A 17,419-nucleotide genomic window follows, 5' to 3' on the forward strand; every position below is an offset into this window, starting at 1 on the left:
AACGCCCTGGGATTTTTAATGACCACAGAGAGTCAGGACCTCAGTTTTACATCTCATCCGAAGGACGGCACCTTTTTACAGTATAGTGTCCCCGTCAATATTCTGGGGCATTAGGACCCACACATACTGCAGGGTGAGCACCCCCTGCTGACCCCACTAACACCTCTTCTAGCAGCAACCTTAGCTTTCCCAGGTGGTCAACCATCCAGGTACTGACCAGGCTCACACCTGCGGAGCTTCAGTGGGCTGCAGTTGTGAGTTGCAGGGTGATATGGCTGCTGGCCATGTATGAAAAACTACGAAAAAGCAAAGGGGGATGGAATTAGTGCATTGAAGCACAGTCTTAACCCATTTGAGTGGCAGGTTTATAATGCCCATTATTTAGGGTGGCTGTTTACAAACTGCTTTTCCATTTGTCCCTCATTTCTCCTTCTCATTCACAACTTATTTCCATAAACAGATTACAATAGATTTATAAAAGATAATTTTCTTTAATTCTAAAAATACATTGAAAAAAGATAGTTGAGCGTCCAAAGCAGTAGTTCTCTCTGGTTCTGTTAAATTAATATGAAAAAATTATATATATATGCATACACTTTCATTCAGATGCAAAGATGATAACATTTTTAGTTTTATATTGTGTCCATAAACAGATTTCAAACAGTATTGGCAGATGAATAATAAAACGTGTTGAATTTACATACACACTCTCTCAAAGCAACTTTTCATATAACTTGACGTATTAGTGTCTCCTATTGACGTCACGCAGCCATTCTGGAAGTACACGCTCCTGGTCACATCTGCCACAGTTTGCGTAACAAAACCGCGACCCCACTCACACACGCCGTCGTGAAATTCCAAAAGTGTCGTTAATATTCTAAAGGCTTACTTTTAAAAAAATATTTTTTAAATTCTTTTTTAATACAAAAAGGGAAAATACAACAAACAGGGTTATATACATACAGACCAAATCAACACGGCTTAAGTTGTACCGGAAACATTTTTTTAATAAACTGTTTTCAATGTTTCTTGTAAATTTCACAAGATGTTGACCATTCTTCTAGATATTATGACCAGATCAAGCAGTGTGCTTGTATATTGTAAGGCCCAAAGTTTACGCATTGGCACATAACATCTATTTTCTCATCTAGCGGTGGCGCGGTCTGATGACGTTTTTGACTGTGTTGCTTTACGGCAGTGTGCGCTGTAGGTCAGAGACACGAGAGAGACAGGAAGGCTATATTGGATCTTCATTTATAAAACAGTAAGGAAAGCTACTGGCAATTTCGTAACGCAGATCATGTCGGTGATGTGTTTCAGTTTTTAAGGAAATGATCAGAGATTAGAGGTCTTTTACACTACCTCTGATTCCCATGAGGTTGTGGGGGAAAGGACATACATACGGCTAGAGTGATAGTATCACAGTCGAGTGATTTCCTTTCCTCCTCTCTCTGCCTGTCCCCAGAGCACCATGGATAACAGCGCGCCGGGAGCTGGCGGCTCGAGAGTCGGGCTCGGGGGTCTGTTCGGCGGGGGAGCCCCCGAGTATTCAAACACGGAGCTCGCCGGGGTGCCTTGTGAGTATATCTGCTGTTGCTGTTAGCGATAGGATTATTACGGATCATCCGCGCGATTTGACCATGTATTAAGAAATGTTCAAGATCGTATGACTAATTAATAATTCCCTGTATGTATAGATAGCACAGTCTATTACAATAGATCCCAAAGTGCTTTATATATAGAAGGGGACCCAGACTTAATCCACCGCTGACGTGCAACATCTCCTAGATATCATGTAAGGTTTTTCAGGTGTCACTTTTAAGGTTTTAAGTTGTAACCTTAGGTAATAGTAATAATAAGTCTTGCGCTTATATAGCACTTTTCTGGACACCCCACTCAAAGCACTTTACAGGCGATGAGGTCTCTCCTCCACCACCACCAGTGTGTAGCCCCCACCTGGATGATGCGACGGCAGCTAAAGTGTGCCAGTATGCTCCCTACACATCAGCTATCATTGGAAGAACAGAGGGATAAAGCCAGCTGCTTGATGGGGATTATAAGGAGGCCATGATTGGTAAAAGCCAGGGGAACACCCCTACTCTTTTCAAGAAATGCACTGGGATTTTTAATGACCATGGAGAATAAGGACCCAGTTTTATTATTCATCCAAAGGATGGTGGCTTTTTTACAGTATTGTAACGCTTACGGCCGACAGGTACTGTGTAAGAGCCGGCGTACCAGAGCAGGTGACGTCACCGCCCTTCCCTGTGATAGCAGGACTACAGCTACTGGGCTGTGGAGAGATCTCTCTTTTGCTCACCGGGCTGGGTCGCTGCTGAGTGACGCGGGAGTCCCGGGTTCGAGCCCCGGACGGTGTGGGGCCGACCTAATGCGGCAAGGGCGCCCGCCTGAGCCCCCGTTGCGTTACAGTATGGTGTCCCCCTCACTATACTGGGGCATTAGGACCCACACAGACCACAGCGCCCCCTACTGGCCTCACTAACACCTCTTCCAGCAGCAACATTAGCTTTCCCAGGAGCTCTCCCATCCAGGTACTGCCCAGGCTCACACCTGCTGAGCTTCAGTGGGTTGTCAGTTGTGAGTTGCAGGGTGATATAGCTGCTGGGTTTAGACCTTAGGTAGGATTGAGTAATTTACTCAGGACACCAGAAAGAACACACATACTTTTATCAACTGTGCCATGAGAACTTTAATGGACGCATCAGAATCTCAGGTTAATGTCTCTTTCAAAAGGTAGTACTTCATAAAGCAGTTCTGTGATCACCATATTGTAGCATATGTTTCAGAGTTGTGATGCAAGGGGGAAGAATTACACCTTCTGATCTGCCAACACCATTTATAGCAGAAACTGTAAAGTTTTAGCCCCTAAAGTGGGGCTGTTCAATCCTGGCCCTGAATAGCTTGTCTCTCTGGTGTTTAAGGTCTGTTTAAAGCAGCAGCACCTGTGGTTTAACTGGTCCAGGCCAGTAAGCAGTTCTTCCAGTCCTCCGGGACGAGGATTGGACAGCCCTGCCTTACAGCTCTCCCAGCCTGCACTGACCAGGCTCGGCCTTGCTGAGCTTCCGAGATCTGACGTAATCAAGATTGAATGTGATAAAGCTGCTCTTATATGGAACTTTTCTTCATTAGGATTTTCTGACGTCTTAGGGAATACATGTAAGCATAACCATTTAGTCTGAGCATTTGTCATTTTGTTGACAGGAGTATTTTAGACTGCAAACCTCATCATTAGGAAGTAGAATGTGTCCAGATCTCTTGGTCCTGAACCAGTATATGTGCTGTTCTTTTCCAATATTAACTGTTGCTTATAACTTAGGATATAAGGCTTTCCGCATAACTTAGGGAACATTGTTGGGACTCAAGGGCTTTGTATATCAGAGCTTGTTGAGACGTTTAATTTGTGATTTCTAAATTCCAGTTTTTCATTGACCCCAACCCTGCATCCTAATAGGCTGGCTGTACAGCCTGTTAGAATAAGACAAGAGAATCAGTATCTTGGGTATTTTGCAGCCTGTTATCATTTCAGAGTAATTATAGGCACTGTAATAACATCCGACTGATCACTTGTCTCTTCACAGTGACAGGAATGAGCCCCCTCTCACCCTACCTGAATGTGGATCCACGATACCTGGTGCAGGTGAGCTTGTCTTTACTGTTATAGTGAGTTCAGTGCTAGAACACCAATATTTCAGTTTAGCTTTTAGCTAATGGCTAAGATCGATGCTGGGAGGGTGTGCATAAGTACATTGATTTATTTAGAGGATTTTGGAGTAGTGTAGCCCCTGAGTAGGCAGCATAGTGGTGCAGTGGTTAGTACTGTTTTCGTGTGGCACTGGGTTCAGATTCCAGGGTGCTATCTGTGTAGAGTTTGTATGTTTGCCTTGTGTTCATGTGGGTTTCCTCCAGGTGCTCTGGTTTCCTCCCACAGTCCAAAGATATACTAGTAGGTTAAGTAATTAGCTTCTGGGGAATCTGGCCCTACTGTGAGTAGGTCTGTGTGTCTGTATCTATATGTGTGCCCTGCGATGGACTGGCATCCTGTCCAGAGTGTTTTTTTTTTGTAACTAGTATTTGAAAGATTGGCTTGTGAGCCTTTTTAGAAAAAGGTGTAGGCACTCAGAATCACGTTAGTAGTCGGTGATGGTCACATTTCACCTAGATGATCACATTAGACACTGAATTAGTGGACGGAGTAAAGAATTGCACAAGCTGCGCATTGAAAGAGAGTTAAAGAGGGAGTCGGCACTTCTCCTCAGTCGATAAGATGCTGGCTATGCATAGAAATAATCTTTTGTGCATGGTGTGATGAGGTTTGGAGTGTGTCTCTGCAGTGGTGCGTCGTGTCTTGCAGGACAGTGAAGAGTTCATCTTGCCCACTGGTGCCAACAAGACCCGCGGGCGCTTCGAACTGGCCTTCTTCACCATCGGAGGCTGCTGCATAACTGGTGAGCTCTGGGCTCTCTGCTTGGTGCAGCCTCAAGCGCTCTTTCCCAGAGCTGCAGCTGAGCACTACAGAGTTGTCCTCTGAGTGGCCATTTTTTTCTGTAACCATGGGCTAATGGTTGTTTTATTTATTTTTTCCATTAATAGGTCTCCATTTCTTAGCTTTGCCTGTTAAAAAATGACTTCCAAGATAATTTGATTCTACCTTTCCTTCTCAAGTATTACAAAGCAGGACAGAGATGCCAAAGTGTTTATGAAGTAGTTCATGTTAGAATTATACATTATTACACTGCAAATCAAATGTAGCAATACTGTTTTTTAAGTATATTTTGCCATTACAGTAAACCCTTGGTTTAACAGATTCATAGGGAGGAAGGGTTGTCTGCTATAGCCCATTAAATCACAAATGAGGTTTTTTCGGCCCTATTATATTAAAAATATATATTATATACGAGCTTTCTGGGTTAATGTTTTTTAACAATTGCAGTCAATACAGTCAAGAAAAATTGTTCCAGTGCCTTTTTTTCATAAATATTCAAGCTCTATATTTCATATGTCATAAAGATATCATACAAAATAGCTAAAGTATACAAATCACAAATATCACCCATCTAAGGCAATTTGCCAACCCCTTTACCAATTTCCTTATACTTTGTTATTCCAGGGGAAGTCTGATGTTTTTGATTCTGCAGAAAAAATTCCCCTTTAGCATATTGTGTCTGTTAAATCCGAATAATCAAACTAGGGGTTTACTGTAATGGATAAAAATACTTAATACTGCTTGAAATACAGTACACAGACCAATGCTTATGTGTTTTTTGCAAAATAATTGTAATGAAAAGTTGATCCTCTTTAGTAAGGTTGAGGTTTTTATCTAAAAATAGTATAGTTGGTTTATATGGTTTCTTTCTCTGTACTTCAGGCGCAGCATTTGGAGCTGTGAATGGGCTTCGCCTGGGCCTGAAGGAGACTCGAGATATGACCTGGTCCAAACCCCGCAATGTGCAGTGAGTGTTCCTATCCAGCTGGGGCTGGACTGGGCAGTCCAAGCTACAGTGTTGCGGCTGCTCGACACTACTTATTTTTGGACAGCCCAAGCGGGCTTTGTCTTTTGTTTGATTTGTGGTTCTCATCAGCAGGGGGCGCTGTTGCTCTGGTGCTGTATTTAAGCTTGCCTGGACTCTTTGGCTGTTCGAAAAGAACTCGTGACATGCCGAACCTGGAAATAAAGACTCCCTTTACTACATAGCTCTTTGATCCAGATAAACTTTTCTGACCTTCAGACTCTTGAAGAAAGCAGACTAAGCAGTTTGGTAATGCAGAAAAGTAAATATTTCTGTCCTTTTTTTAAAGCTCGGCTTCTAATTTTGCAATTCCAGCACTCACTGTTGAGCTTTTTCATCATAAATGAGAGAATGTTCTCAGTTGATTTATGACATATAAAAAGGTTTATCCCTACACAAGAGTTTGCACTTGGAGTTTATTTTAATCTGTGCATTATAAGAATATAATAGTACCCATAAAAGTTCATCAAAGTACCCAGTGCTTTGCTGGTGCAGGGGGTCTGCAGCTCTTGATCTTTGTTTTGATCATTTCTGTACCTACATGACCATTTTCAGTAACAATGTAAAGCAAGGGTCTCAGATTCAGTTCCTGAATGGCCTAGGGTCCGTGAATGTGAATGTCTTGTGTAATAAATTGTAATGTGTCTAATGTAACATAACTGTAATTTTGTAATGTCTCATTTAGGAAATAATTACATGACTTGTTTAATTGACTGCTCAGATTAGAATAAAAACCAGAAGATACCAGGTCCTCCAGGAACCAAGAGTGAGACCCCAGACCTAAAGGGAATGTGGCTCTCTATAAGGCACAGGGCTCTTATCACATCTCTGTTATAGTTTGGATTGTGGTAATTTCTTTCCATAAAATCCTGTAATTCACAGCAATTTGGACTGTTAATCATAAATTTGAATTTCCTTAGTTATCCCATTGGAGTGTTCAAAGTTCTAACCAAATTGAAAAAATAAATCCTGTGGTGGATTTTTGAATTACGACAGAGACTGTTATCAGATCTGCAGCTGGTGTTGTGATGCCGCAGTTATTTTTTTTGGGCCTTTATCTTTCATGCACCTGCACTCTTACGTGATGTCTTTTTCTGCCTCCTGCTGACCCCTGCGCTGCTCTGATGTTGACACACCTGCATGTGTTCAAACACAGCTTTTGTTTGGGGTCAGGGTCTGTCTGCTTACAAACACTCAGTGTCTTCATGGTGTTTGGAGAGCAAAGTCTGCCCTGTTGTATCTGCGCTGATCATATTCCTTGTCTGTGTTCAGGATCTTGAACCTGGTGACCCGCCAGGGGGCGACATGGGCAAACACACTGGGCTCTCTTGGTGAGTTGCAACTTCTTTTAACTTTTGCCTCCTAACAGCCATCTAGTGCCCCTTTGTCTGTGTTCTGGCACACAGCACACTGTACCTGCTTCACTGCCACTGGCTGTCTGGGGATAGAGAGCTCACAGGGCAGCAGGTGTCTCAGTAACAGCCCAGACACTCCTCTTATTGGTACTCCCCTTGCATGCAATGTTCTGTGAACAACACAATAAAAGGGACCAGGTAGCCTTCTTATAGTAATAGCACTTTAATCTTGTCTGCAGTGGACTATCTCCTTCACTGTCAGACAAGGGTCTTCTGTACGCTACTGGATATGCAGTGGTATAACACTCCTGTTATGCGCAGCAGCTCCTGGTTACATGTTTCACTGCCGACAGTTCAAAAACAGAGACTTGCATGCCAATGCCATGATTAAAACACATTGGTGAAAATAAACAAAGGGGATAACAGTCATAATTATGTTTATATGGGATTTTGCAGGAATTGAAACTTTGTGTCTTCGAGCTGCTAAACTGCAGGCTGATTCTCTCTATTCTCACTCAGGGCCACCCACTCTGAAGCCTTTTAGGTTGTGAAAGCATGGCTGAGCAACATTGTTAAGTTATTTTAGAATCTGCAACTTTAAAGCTGCCACCCCAAAAGTGGAATTATCCCGTTTTCCACACAGTATTCCTGAGCCTTTGGCATATCGACTGTCTGCGTTTAAGCACTGCATATTGTACAGTGCCAAGCTCCAAGATGAGATGATTTGTCTGATTCATTTTGAGCTTGTTTTGCCACATTGATATTACACCCATACGAAAACCCACGACGTTTGTCATTTAGTAGCTAGCCCTATACTCTGCAGTATCTGAAAGGATTTGGATCTGCTCACCTAAAGTTTGAAATCGAAGTGCAGCTTTGGAGTGGCTTCCTTGTGTTGTGGAGGGGTTGTTGATAGCAGGGCTGGCGTCGATGGTGTGGACTGATCTAAGTGGTGTGTTCTCTCAGCGCTGCTCTACAGTGTGTTTGGAGTAGTCATCGAGAAGACCCGGGGGGCTGAGGATGACCTCAACACCTTAGCAGCCGGGACCTTGACAGGCATGCTGTACAAATCCACAGGTGAGAGAGAGAGTGGCGTGTGCGCTCAGAAAGCACCACATGATCTGAAGCAGCTCTTTTTTTTTTCCACTGTCGAGCAAACCAGTCTGCACTGTTTGAGGCCCATTTCAATCTTTCAAATTCACCTACCTAAAATTGGCAAGGCAGTTGCTCACTTCTACATCTTACATTTTGTATTGCTGCAGCAAAACACCCCTGGCAGGTAATGTGCTGTGAGCAACACAATAAAAGAGACCAGGAAGCCTTTATAAAGTAATAGTACTTTAATCTTGGTCTCTGTCAGACAGTGGTTTCCTGTACACTCCTGGATTACAGATGCACAGCTTTGTAGAGAACGGACCTCAGATTTACACATGCACATACCAGCAGGTGTGCAAAACATAATGAGCTTCTACACCTCTTGATTCTGTTTAGTTTAAATAATCACTTTTCCCAAAGGTTTGTTGTGGGATCCTTGGGTTTTAATGCAATGCAAAGCCTTATCTATCTCAAGTTAATGCTCAACTTTGTGACTTGGAAAGTTTGGGAAACTCAGGTGTATAATATTGTGTTAATAATTATTTTGAGTGCTGTTAGCCAGTCATCACAGAACACAAAACTATACCTATTCATATTTCAGTATAAAAGACTTAAGGATCATTTTTTAAAGTAGCCGTGTTTGACTGCATGATCTTTTTTTGTAAAAATAAACTCCCGAAGTGCAACCTTTATACACATTCGGCGGCAGATTACTTGTGAAAGAAGCAAAATTGAAGTAAGAATCAAATCTCAAGCAGCTCTTGGAGAGCTTAAGCATGTCCTGTTTTTCCTTCCAACTCGAGCAATTCTGAAAGCTGTTTCTGTGAAAATTTTTTTTTTTCCTTTTCAAATGTAAGATTAAGATGTTTTAATATGACCTTTAAACTCAGCAAGGCCATTTCGTGTTATTACTTCATCTGTAATTGTCAGCAGAATGCCAGAATATTTATCACAGAATGAATAATAACACCTCCCCTGATGAAGGCATGCAGTACTTTCTACAATAAAACACTGGTGTGGTTGACATTTAAAAGTCCATGAGGAAATATTCTCTGTCAGTTTAGTTTAATAATTCACTAGCACTTGATGTGCGAGTTAGAGATTTCTGTTTTTGAAATCTGTAAGTATGTTTGTGGACTCTGGAGTGGCTGAGCAAATCAGCTGTTGTTGAACCCAGTGGTCCAGATGTTGCTGGTGTGAGGAGATGTGGGTCACATCACCAGCCTGCTGTGACCAGGATTCCCCTATCTGGCTGTGTGCAGTCAACTAGGAGGTGTCAAGCCCTTGAATTAATTAACGCGTCTTAAGCTTGTGACAACACATTAATATCTAGAGTCTGCTGAGCTTGTGAGCTGTCAGTGACATAGGCGTCGCTCCTCCAGGAGGTGCTAAATTCCCTCAAAGACATTGCAGAACCAGCAGCATGTTATTAAATAAGCAATAGCACTGTGCAGTGTATAACATGGCCATGGTAGAGGAATGCTTCCACAGGCCTTTGTGGTAAATTCAAAAATGTTTTTTTAAAAAGCCTATAAAATAACTATGCATAGGTACATGGTTAGCTAACAACTGCAGATGGAGATGTGACCAATTAGATTGTAATAATCTGCTGTAATGCACAAACTAAAAAAGCAATAATATACACATTTAGTTGGTGTGGAGTTTGTAAAAGATACAGGTAAGTCAGTGCACATAGTTGTTCAGGTTTGCTTAGAAGTATTAACGTTTTCTTTTTGTATGAAATAATAGGAACTATATATAAGAAGGTGTAACATAAAAGTATCCGAGGACTCAGATGGAATGAAAGCTGAATGACCCTCTGGTGCCTCTGGTTTTAAAATGATTATAAAATATATATTATTTACAATGTAGTTGTGAAGATGAAGCATTTTAAAAGTGCTGCCCCAACTTATCATTGCATTGAGGAATTTTTTATTTCTGTTCCTCTAAACTGGACCATGTGTTGTCAGGTGCTTTTGGAAGAGGAAGTCAGGCTGGGAACCTTTTCTCACTGGAAATAAAGGGTCTTGTGGTGTGAAACAAAACAGTCAGCTCGCATTGAATAGTTGGAAAATACCTTCAGATAACCACTTACTGAAAACTGAAAGGACTGCACTGTGCAGTGAGCCCAGCTGGTTTTCTGCAGGGATTCTTGTGACTTGAGCGTTGTGTCAGCTGTGCTATGTGGGGAAGTCCTTTACTCTGTACTTAGATCCTTCACACCCTTAATCTGATATCTTTACATCCTCTTTTTACAATATACACCAGGCACTAATTGACTAAACATGATCACAAACCTTTACAGATATTTTAAAGAAAGTATCTTATTATGTAATTTAATGTTCAAGCACCATGTGTTGATTTACTGGTATAGCCAGCAGCCATGTCACCCTGCAACTTACAATTGGCAACCCACTGAAGCCCAGCAGGTGTGAGCTCACCCTGCGGTCCATGTGGGTCCTAATGCCCCAGTATAGTGATGGGGACACTATACTGTAAACAAGCGCCGTCTTTCGGATGAGACGTAAAACCGAGGTCCTGACTCTCTGTGGTCATTAAAAATCCCAGGGTGTTTCTCGAAAAGAGTAGGGGTGTTACCCCAGCGTCCTGGCCAAATTTCCCATGCCTCCTAATAATCCCCCTCTATGAATTGGCTACATTACTTTGTTCTCCTCCCCCACTCCGACGGCAGGCGGAGCAATGCGCCAGTTGGAGTATTCTCGGTTGCATTTAATGGCAACGTCAGCTCAAAGATTTGGTTCAAACCACCAAATGGAGACGGGTGTGCCGACAAGCGGATCCTGCTGATGCGGGATTAACGCTAGGATGAGAGAGATGTGTTGATTTACTGCTCAATACCCACAATGCCCACCTGTGAAATGTGGATATGTATATGGGTGCCATTATGACAGATGTTGTTTGATGCCTTAACAGAGGCATTTCCTTCTGCTTGTATTGCCCTAGAAAAACTAGACAAGGTGAATTTCTTAATAAACATAGTGAATTGGCAGGGAGCAGTTTTTTCAGCGGGAAGCCTTAAAATGGTAACATTTCTTGCTGATCAGCACAAACAGAGCATGCAGGAGCTGATATAGTGTTGCAGTAGATCTGCCACAGTTTCCGATGAGTCCAGAGATTGTAAAGATGACTACGTTTGCAGATTTTACAGTATTGAACTTGATAGCTATGTTTGCAGATGTCAGCTGATCCATTACTTACCTGACAAGCCTCATAAAGTGCTTACCATTGTGCAATCAGTGAATACAGTATAATGTCACTGAAGGTTTGTAACAAGATTTTGTATATTGGGCTTGTAACTCCACACAAACTACTATAGCTCCACACAAAGAAAGTTTTTAAACATTGTCCCATTATAAAACAACTTCCTGACTTAAGGGTGCAATTGCCATTGTCTTGTTAGCTGCTGGTATCAGTAAAATAGCCTAATGAGGACTGGTAGACTGGGTAAGGTGCGATTCGAGAGCTATAAAGTAAGTGGAGAGAAAGTCAAAAGTTCATGAGATCTATAATAAAATCATAGAGTGGATAAACAGATACTGAACACTGCCCCTAGGGTTGAACAGCACAGTTGCCACAATTGTCTGTAAATATTGTCATGGTATCTGAGAAACACAAAAAAGTCAATTTGTAGTCCTATTATATAGTAGATGTTGACAAGAGTGTAAAATTAAGGCTTATAGCTCACAGTAGAAAGGGGAAGGCTGAGTGAAAAGCTGTGGAATGATTATTCAGTGATAACCATTAGGTAGCTTCATGTGAGTCTGTATTGACTGTTGATGTCTTGAGGCTGGTGGGGTTAATTCATGAAAAATTAACATATCAGCCCCTTGATATTACATATTGCATCACAAGGTCTCTTACTAGAGGCATTCCCATAGTTCACTTCAGGAAATCACCAACTGCAGCAATATCAAAACTAAAACTCTCTCAGGCGATCAGTAGCGTTTTTGTGTGAAACAGCTCTATTTTGGTCAGTATACAACTGGTGGTAATCCACAGGCCTCTTTGGCATGAGAGGGAAGTTATAATGGTAAGAATAAATGTCAGAATTCTGAAACCTCGTGTACAGTAAAAGGGAAGTCCCGCTTCCAGATTACATTCCTTTGATTTTCATTTCAGTTTTTAGTCAGGACATATTTTCTTCGAAAGGCTGTAGTCAGGGTACAGTAGTCAAGTAGGCATTTCATTACAGCAGTGATGTGTAAATATCCTTTAAATCCCATTCCATTCATTTTGTACGTCTTTTTCTCTTCCTATGTGTTACAAGTCTCAGGCAGATATGCGAGTAACAGGTAATGTTACTGTTAAATAAGGAGGAATAAAGTCACAGGAAACAGTTAGCTGTGGCTTCTGATCTTCCTCATTTACGCCGAGAAGACTCCGTTGCACAACGGTTAGATTTTCCTGTATATTGGTGGTTATATAGTATAATGCACTAGTAAGGTCTCATTTAGAATGTTATGTACAATTTTAGTCTTGATCAGAGAAGTCTGTGATGGGGCTTGATACAAGTGTTAAAGTCTTTAAAGGGACTGACAGAGTCAATGCAGTAGACATCTGCAGAAAACAGAAACTACATGGAAGAGTATTTAAAACCAAGAACAGGAGGCACTTCTTTACTCAAATGATCGTGGGAGTATGGAACAACCTGTGTGTTGTTGACACCGATACCCCGGCTTCTTAAAAAAACAGCTGAATGAGATCTTTTCATCATTGGCTCCTATCAAATGTGCTGGATGGGCCAAAGGGCCTCCTCTCATTTGTCACCTTTCCTGTGGGTATCCTAATCAGTTCAAGGCCTCCCCAACCCTGACAGCTCCTGTAGGCTGGTGATGTGACCCACATCTGCTCACACCAGCAACATCTGGCCCACTGGCCTCAACAAGAGCTCTGACTTGCTCCAGAGTCCACGAACACGCTTTCTGATTTGGAAAACAAAACTCTAACTCGCACATCAAGCACTAGTGAATTGTTCATCTAAACCGACAGAGAGTATTTCCTCATGGGCTTTTAAATGTCAGCCACACCAGTGTTTTATTGCAGAAAGCACTGAATGCCTTTATCAGGAGACCTGTTATTATTTGTTCTATGATAAATATTCTGGCATTCCACTGAAGATTTTTGATGAAATAATGACATGAAATGGGTATGCTGGGTTTAAAAGTCACGTTAAGGCATATCGTACTTTTGAAAATGACAAAATGAGCCTTTTCAGAATTGTTTAAGCTTGAAGGAAAAACTGGGCTTGCTTTAGCGCTCTAGGACCTTACTGCGTGCGATTCGATTCACACTTCAATTTCGTGCGTGAACCCGATTAAACAATCAAAAGTAAGATATGCCTTAATGTGGCAAGGGTTTCCTGAAAGTTTGCACTGCAGAGTGCTTCACAAAAAGAAAACCATGCAAAGAAAACACTGCCCCTTTGACACCTGTTTCTCCAGAGTGTTCTTGCCCTGAACAATTTTATAGGCGATTGACATTTGTCCACATTTGCGAGCTGTAGGACCCTGTTACGAAGCTGGAATAGGAACAGTGGAGCAGTCTGCAATTCATTACATGCACCCTCTTGTTCTGATTGCTTTAATTGCAGACTAGTGGAAATACAAAGCGCAGTTATTGTAAATACCACCTTGGCTTTTTTTTTAATGAAATGCTGTTGAACCAAATAAGATCATCTGGTGGGGTTTGTATCAACACTTCGCTGGGGCTTTTTGCTCTGTTGGATGTGCTGTGCTGTAGGTGTCAATTAGGAGCTTTAGTGCTGCAGAGGGAGAGAATGGGGCTTAATCAGAGCGGAGCTCAGTGTCTTTACTTGGCACATTCCAGCTGTCCTTGCATTGGCAGCTTAAGTCAGACAATGAGGAAAACAAGAGACATAACAGCATCAGCTGGTCTCGAGGAACAAGCAACACCTTGTCTTGAACAATGAAACTCTTTCACAAGCTCCTTAATTATTGCATGTGGGAACAACTCCTTCCCAGTACAGTACAGTGTAAGGCAGGGTCTTTTTTTAACCTGCATGATATGAAGTAATGTTTTTGTGGTTATGTAAAAAAAACCCATCTGTTTTATTTGTCCCAAGCACACGGTTTTCAAGCAATAATCCATGAAGGTTGAACAACCGCCTTTGTTTCTACCAGTTTCATTCTCCTTCTGGGTTACTGTCACTGGCCAGTATGACAGGAACCCCTGGTCCGTGAACTGACTCTCAGCTGAACTGGACAGAGTAATCAGCAGTTCTCTATTCTTGTGCAGTTGAAGCCTGTGTGCCATTTCCCTCTCTGCAACCTCAACTGAAAGCAGTCCTGCTTCTGGAGTAGAGATGGGTTTTGGGCTTCTGAATATGTGCAAGGGGTCAATTCATGCTGGTGGGGAAAAATTAATTTCTCCAATTAAGATGGCATCCTGGTTCTGATGGTGGATGGTGGGGCTGTACTGTAGGCTATTGCTCAACAGCCTTTTTGGTTTCAGAAAGTCGCCTTGCCTAGGTTCTAGGTATGCAACACTGCCATCTTTACAGGCTGGCAGCAGTGAAAGGTCTATTTCAGACTCTGGACTGACGTACTCCTTGACACAGCAAAGATGTCAGCTGTGTGTCTGCAGATCAGAGCACTGTGACCCCTTTTTTGATGTCAGGGTGTGTCATCTGAAGTGCGGCGACAGCTTCGCCCTGTGAGGATTATCAGTGGCAGCCTGGCTGTGGGTGTGAGCTGGAGCAGCAGCATTATCAGAAACATTATCAATCCAGTCCCTCTGCCTCCCTTGGTCTGGAAACCAGCTCAAACCTACAGATATACTTGCAATTACGTCTGTGTCTTAAGATCAACATGTCTGCAGTGGGATCTTCTACAAGTCACTTGCATGTTTTTAGAGGTAGATTAACTTTCTGCCTGACTCTATGGCGAAAAGACTCATCTGAGGAGCAGCTGTTTCATCCACCTGACATCTGCAGCTTCATTTCTGCCATAAACAGCTTTCAAGCATACATGTATTCCACTAGCTACAAAGAGTTCAAAAGATATTCATCTGTATATCATTGAATACATAGGCAGTAATTGGCAATATGACAACTTGGTTTTAATAGGGGAAGAATGGTTGTATCTTTCATGCTGATTTAGTTCTAATTTCTCATTTCTGACTAAATTTTAGCTAATTCTAAAACTACATGAATTTGTAAGAGGACAGTAAATAGTCTTTACACAAAGAGCTGTGGGTGTTTGAACCAAATTACTTATTTATGCTGTAAAAGTCCTTGTGTGATCCCTTCCAGGGTAGCTTAATACTTATAGTTGCTATAAGTAAGCTGTAAGAGATCAATTCAAAAGGCCAAAATAGAACTTGAGATAGAATCCAAATGTCTTCCTCTCATTTGTAACCCTTTCTGTGCTCTTGTGTTGGGCAGGTGGGCTCCGGGGGGCAGCACGAGGAGGTTTGATGGGGCTGGCGCTGACAGGACTCTACGCTCTCTACAACAACTGGGAACACTTGAAGGGCAGCACCTCACATCATTCGCTCTGAGCTATGCATGCTGGGATGCTGGAGGACCAGCCAGTTGGACACAGCCCAACACCATGAACTGAACTCATACCCTGCAGCTAGCCCCACTTCTCCTTTACTTTGGACTTAAATGGACCTTTGAAGCCTTCTGTTGTGCAATCCAGTACAATCTAAAATCTGCGGATTAGACGGGCAGGCTGAGCAATACACCATTCCTGCTGTGTCAGGTTTTTAAGTCTCCGAGTACATAACACAGTAATTGTTTTGTTTTTTTTTGTTTTCCCTTTTAAGTTAAAATTCAACTGTTATAGTAAATCAAAGAGAAGGAATATGTAAAGTAAATTATCTAATTAGAGGGGATATTTTTACTCGTCCCTTAGTCACTATCTTATTAAACTGTCAGAGCTTGTTCAAATCTGTTTTTTGTTGTAATTGCTGTATTTTATCCATAGTGGCCTTGGGTTCTGCAGAAAAGGAGGGTCGGGCTTTGTTTAGGAAGAATGTGAGAACGAGTGGAGAGAGAGAACAACCTGCAGGCTTCCCTAGGACAGTTTTGATGGCTCTTGGAGGAGTTGACTGGACTGACCACCATTAAAAACTCCCAAAGACCATCACTCCTTTAACTCCCACAGGATTCATTTTAATAGCCTTCATCAAATTTAAGTTACACCTGATTACACTCTGCATTGACATGAAAAATAACTGCATAATCTCTGTATTCCTGGCAGATGTTAAGAGTCCTGAGGGTGTGTGCAGTCCTGCTGGAGCCACTGACTATGTAAATGGAGAGGATCCTTTTCTAGGTTTATACAAGAGACTGCACTTCGCCAGCTGCTACACCCTGTAACTCACAACTGGCAGCCCACTGAAGCTCAGCCTGGTCAGTACCTGGTTGGGAGACCTCCTAGGAAAAACTAAGGTTACTGCTGAAATAGGTGTTAGTGGGGCCAGTAGGGGGGGCGCTCACCCTGCGGTCTGTCTGGGTCTTAATGCCCTAGTATGGTTACGAGGACACTATACTGTAAAAAGCTGCCGTCCTTTAGAGGAGACTGAAGTCATTAAAAATTTCAGTGTTTCTTGAAGAGTAAGGGTGTTACCCTGGTGTCCTGGCCAAAATTCCCAGTGGCCTTTACCAATCATGGCCTCCTAATAATCCCCATCTATGAACTGGCTTCATCACTCTGTTCTCCTCCCCCATGGATAGCTGATGTGTGGTGAGTGTTCTGGAGCACTATGGCTGCCGTCACATTATCCAGCTGGGGCTGCGTTTGGTGGTGGTGGAAGAGGGGAGTCCCCATTACCTGGAAAGCGCTTTGAGTGGAGTGTCCAGAAAAGTGGTATCAGTGTTAGGAATTATTAATTATTAGTACTTCTTAGTGAAGAAGGGAACAAATTATTTCTGAGCTTTGCTTTATTATAAAGGGATGTATAACTGCAGTCATGGAGGGCCACAGTCCCGCAGGTCTTATAGATCTATTTAGATCTCCAAGACCTGAACAACCAAGGAAAGGATGCTAAACTCCTGCAGTTAAGAGAAGATTAAGAGCTGGGATGTAACAAAAATGTCAGAAATTTGTGCCTTCCAAGTCTGGTGTTGTGGTGCTCTTCTTATCAGAGTTCAGTGTCCAGATAATTTCAACAGTATCAGTAACAGTCTTGAAGTCCCACCTTGTGGGGATAATAATACACTGGATGTTTTATCATGGTATGTTCTAAGCAGGACTGAAATGAGCACCCAGAACAGAGAACGTACAGGCATGAAGCTGACCAGACACAGCACTACTGTATCTGCTTGCTCGGCTCTGCTGCAGGAGGTGGAGGAGATATTTACACCAGTGAGCAGAAAGGTCAGGCAAAAACTGGGCAAGTGCCCCAAGTTCGAAGTGAACTCGTTTTGGTTTGACTTGCAACAGCCTGACATTC

At 42.4% G+C, this 17,419-nt stretch overlaps 1 protein-coding gene across 1 annotated transcript; it reads left to right on the plus strand.

The window, feature by feature from the left end:
- Positions 1-1,171: 1,171 nt before the first annotated feature.
- On the plus strand, positions 1,172-15,911 carry timm23a (translocase of inner mitochondrial membrane 23 homolog a (yeast)). Its single transcript, XM_088916818.1, has 8 exons — positions 1,172-1,264; positions 1,466-1,577; positions 3,600-3,658; positions 4,373-4,466; positions 5,387-5,471; positions 6,801-6,859; positions 7,850-7,960; positions 15,402-15,911. The coding sequence occupies exons 2-8, from the start codon at positions 1,472-1,474 to the stop codon at positions 15,515-15,517; spliced, it is 630 nt and encodes a 209-aa protein (XP_088772944.1). The 5' UTR covers positions 1,172-1,264; positions 1,466-1,471; the 3' UTR covers positions 15,518-15,911.
- The last annotated feature ends 1,508 nt before the right edge of the window (positions 15,912-17,419 follow it).

This window comes from Atractosteus spatula, chromosome 5, assembly GCF_055471065.1.
Source record: "Atractosteus spatula isolate fAtrSpa1 chromosome 5, fAtrSpa1.hap1, whole genome shotgun sequence".
Classification (NCBI taxonomy): Eukaryota; Metazoa; Chordata; class Actinopteri; order Semionotiformes; family Lepisosteidae; genus Atractosteus; species Atractosteus spatula.

What these genes read in the sequence shown, in the direction of transcription:
- timm23a (XM_088916818.1), top strand. Translation starts at nt 1,472, where the DNA reads ATGGATAACAGCGCGCCGGGAGCTGGCGGCTCGAGAGTCGGGCTCGGG. An exon ending in ATCCACGATACCTGGTGCAG is followed by an intron (nt 3,659 to 4,372) that starts GTGAGCTTGTCT and finishes CGTGTCTTGCAG; the next exon opens with GACAGTGAAGAGTTCATCTT. An exon ending in AAACACACTGGGCTCTCTTG is followed by an intron (nt 6,860 to 7,849) that starts GTGAGTTGCAAC and finishes GTGTTCTCTCAG; the next exon opens with CGCTGCTCTACAGTGTGTTT.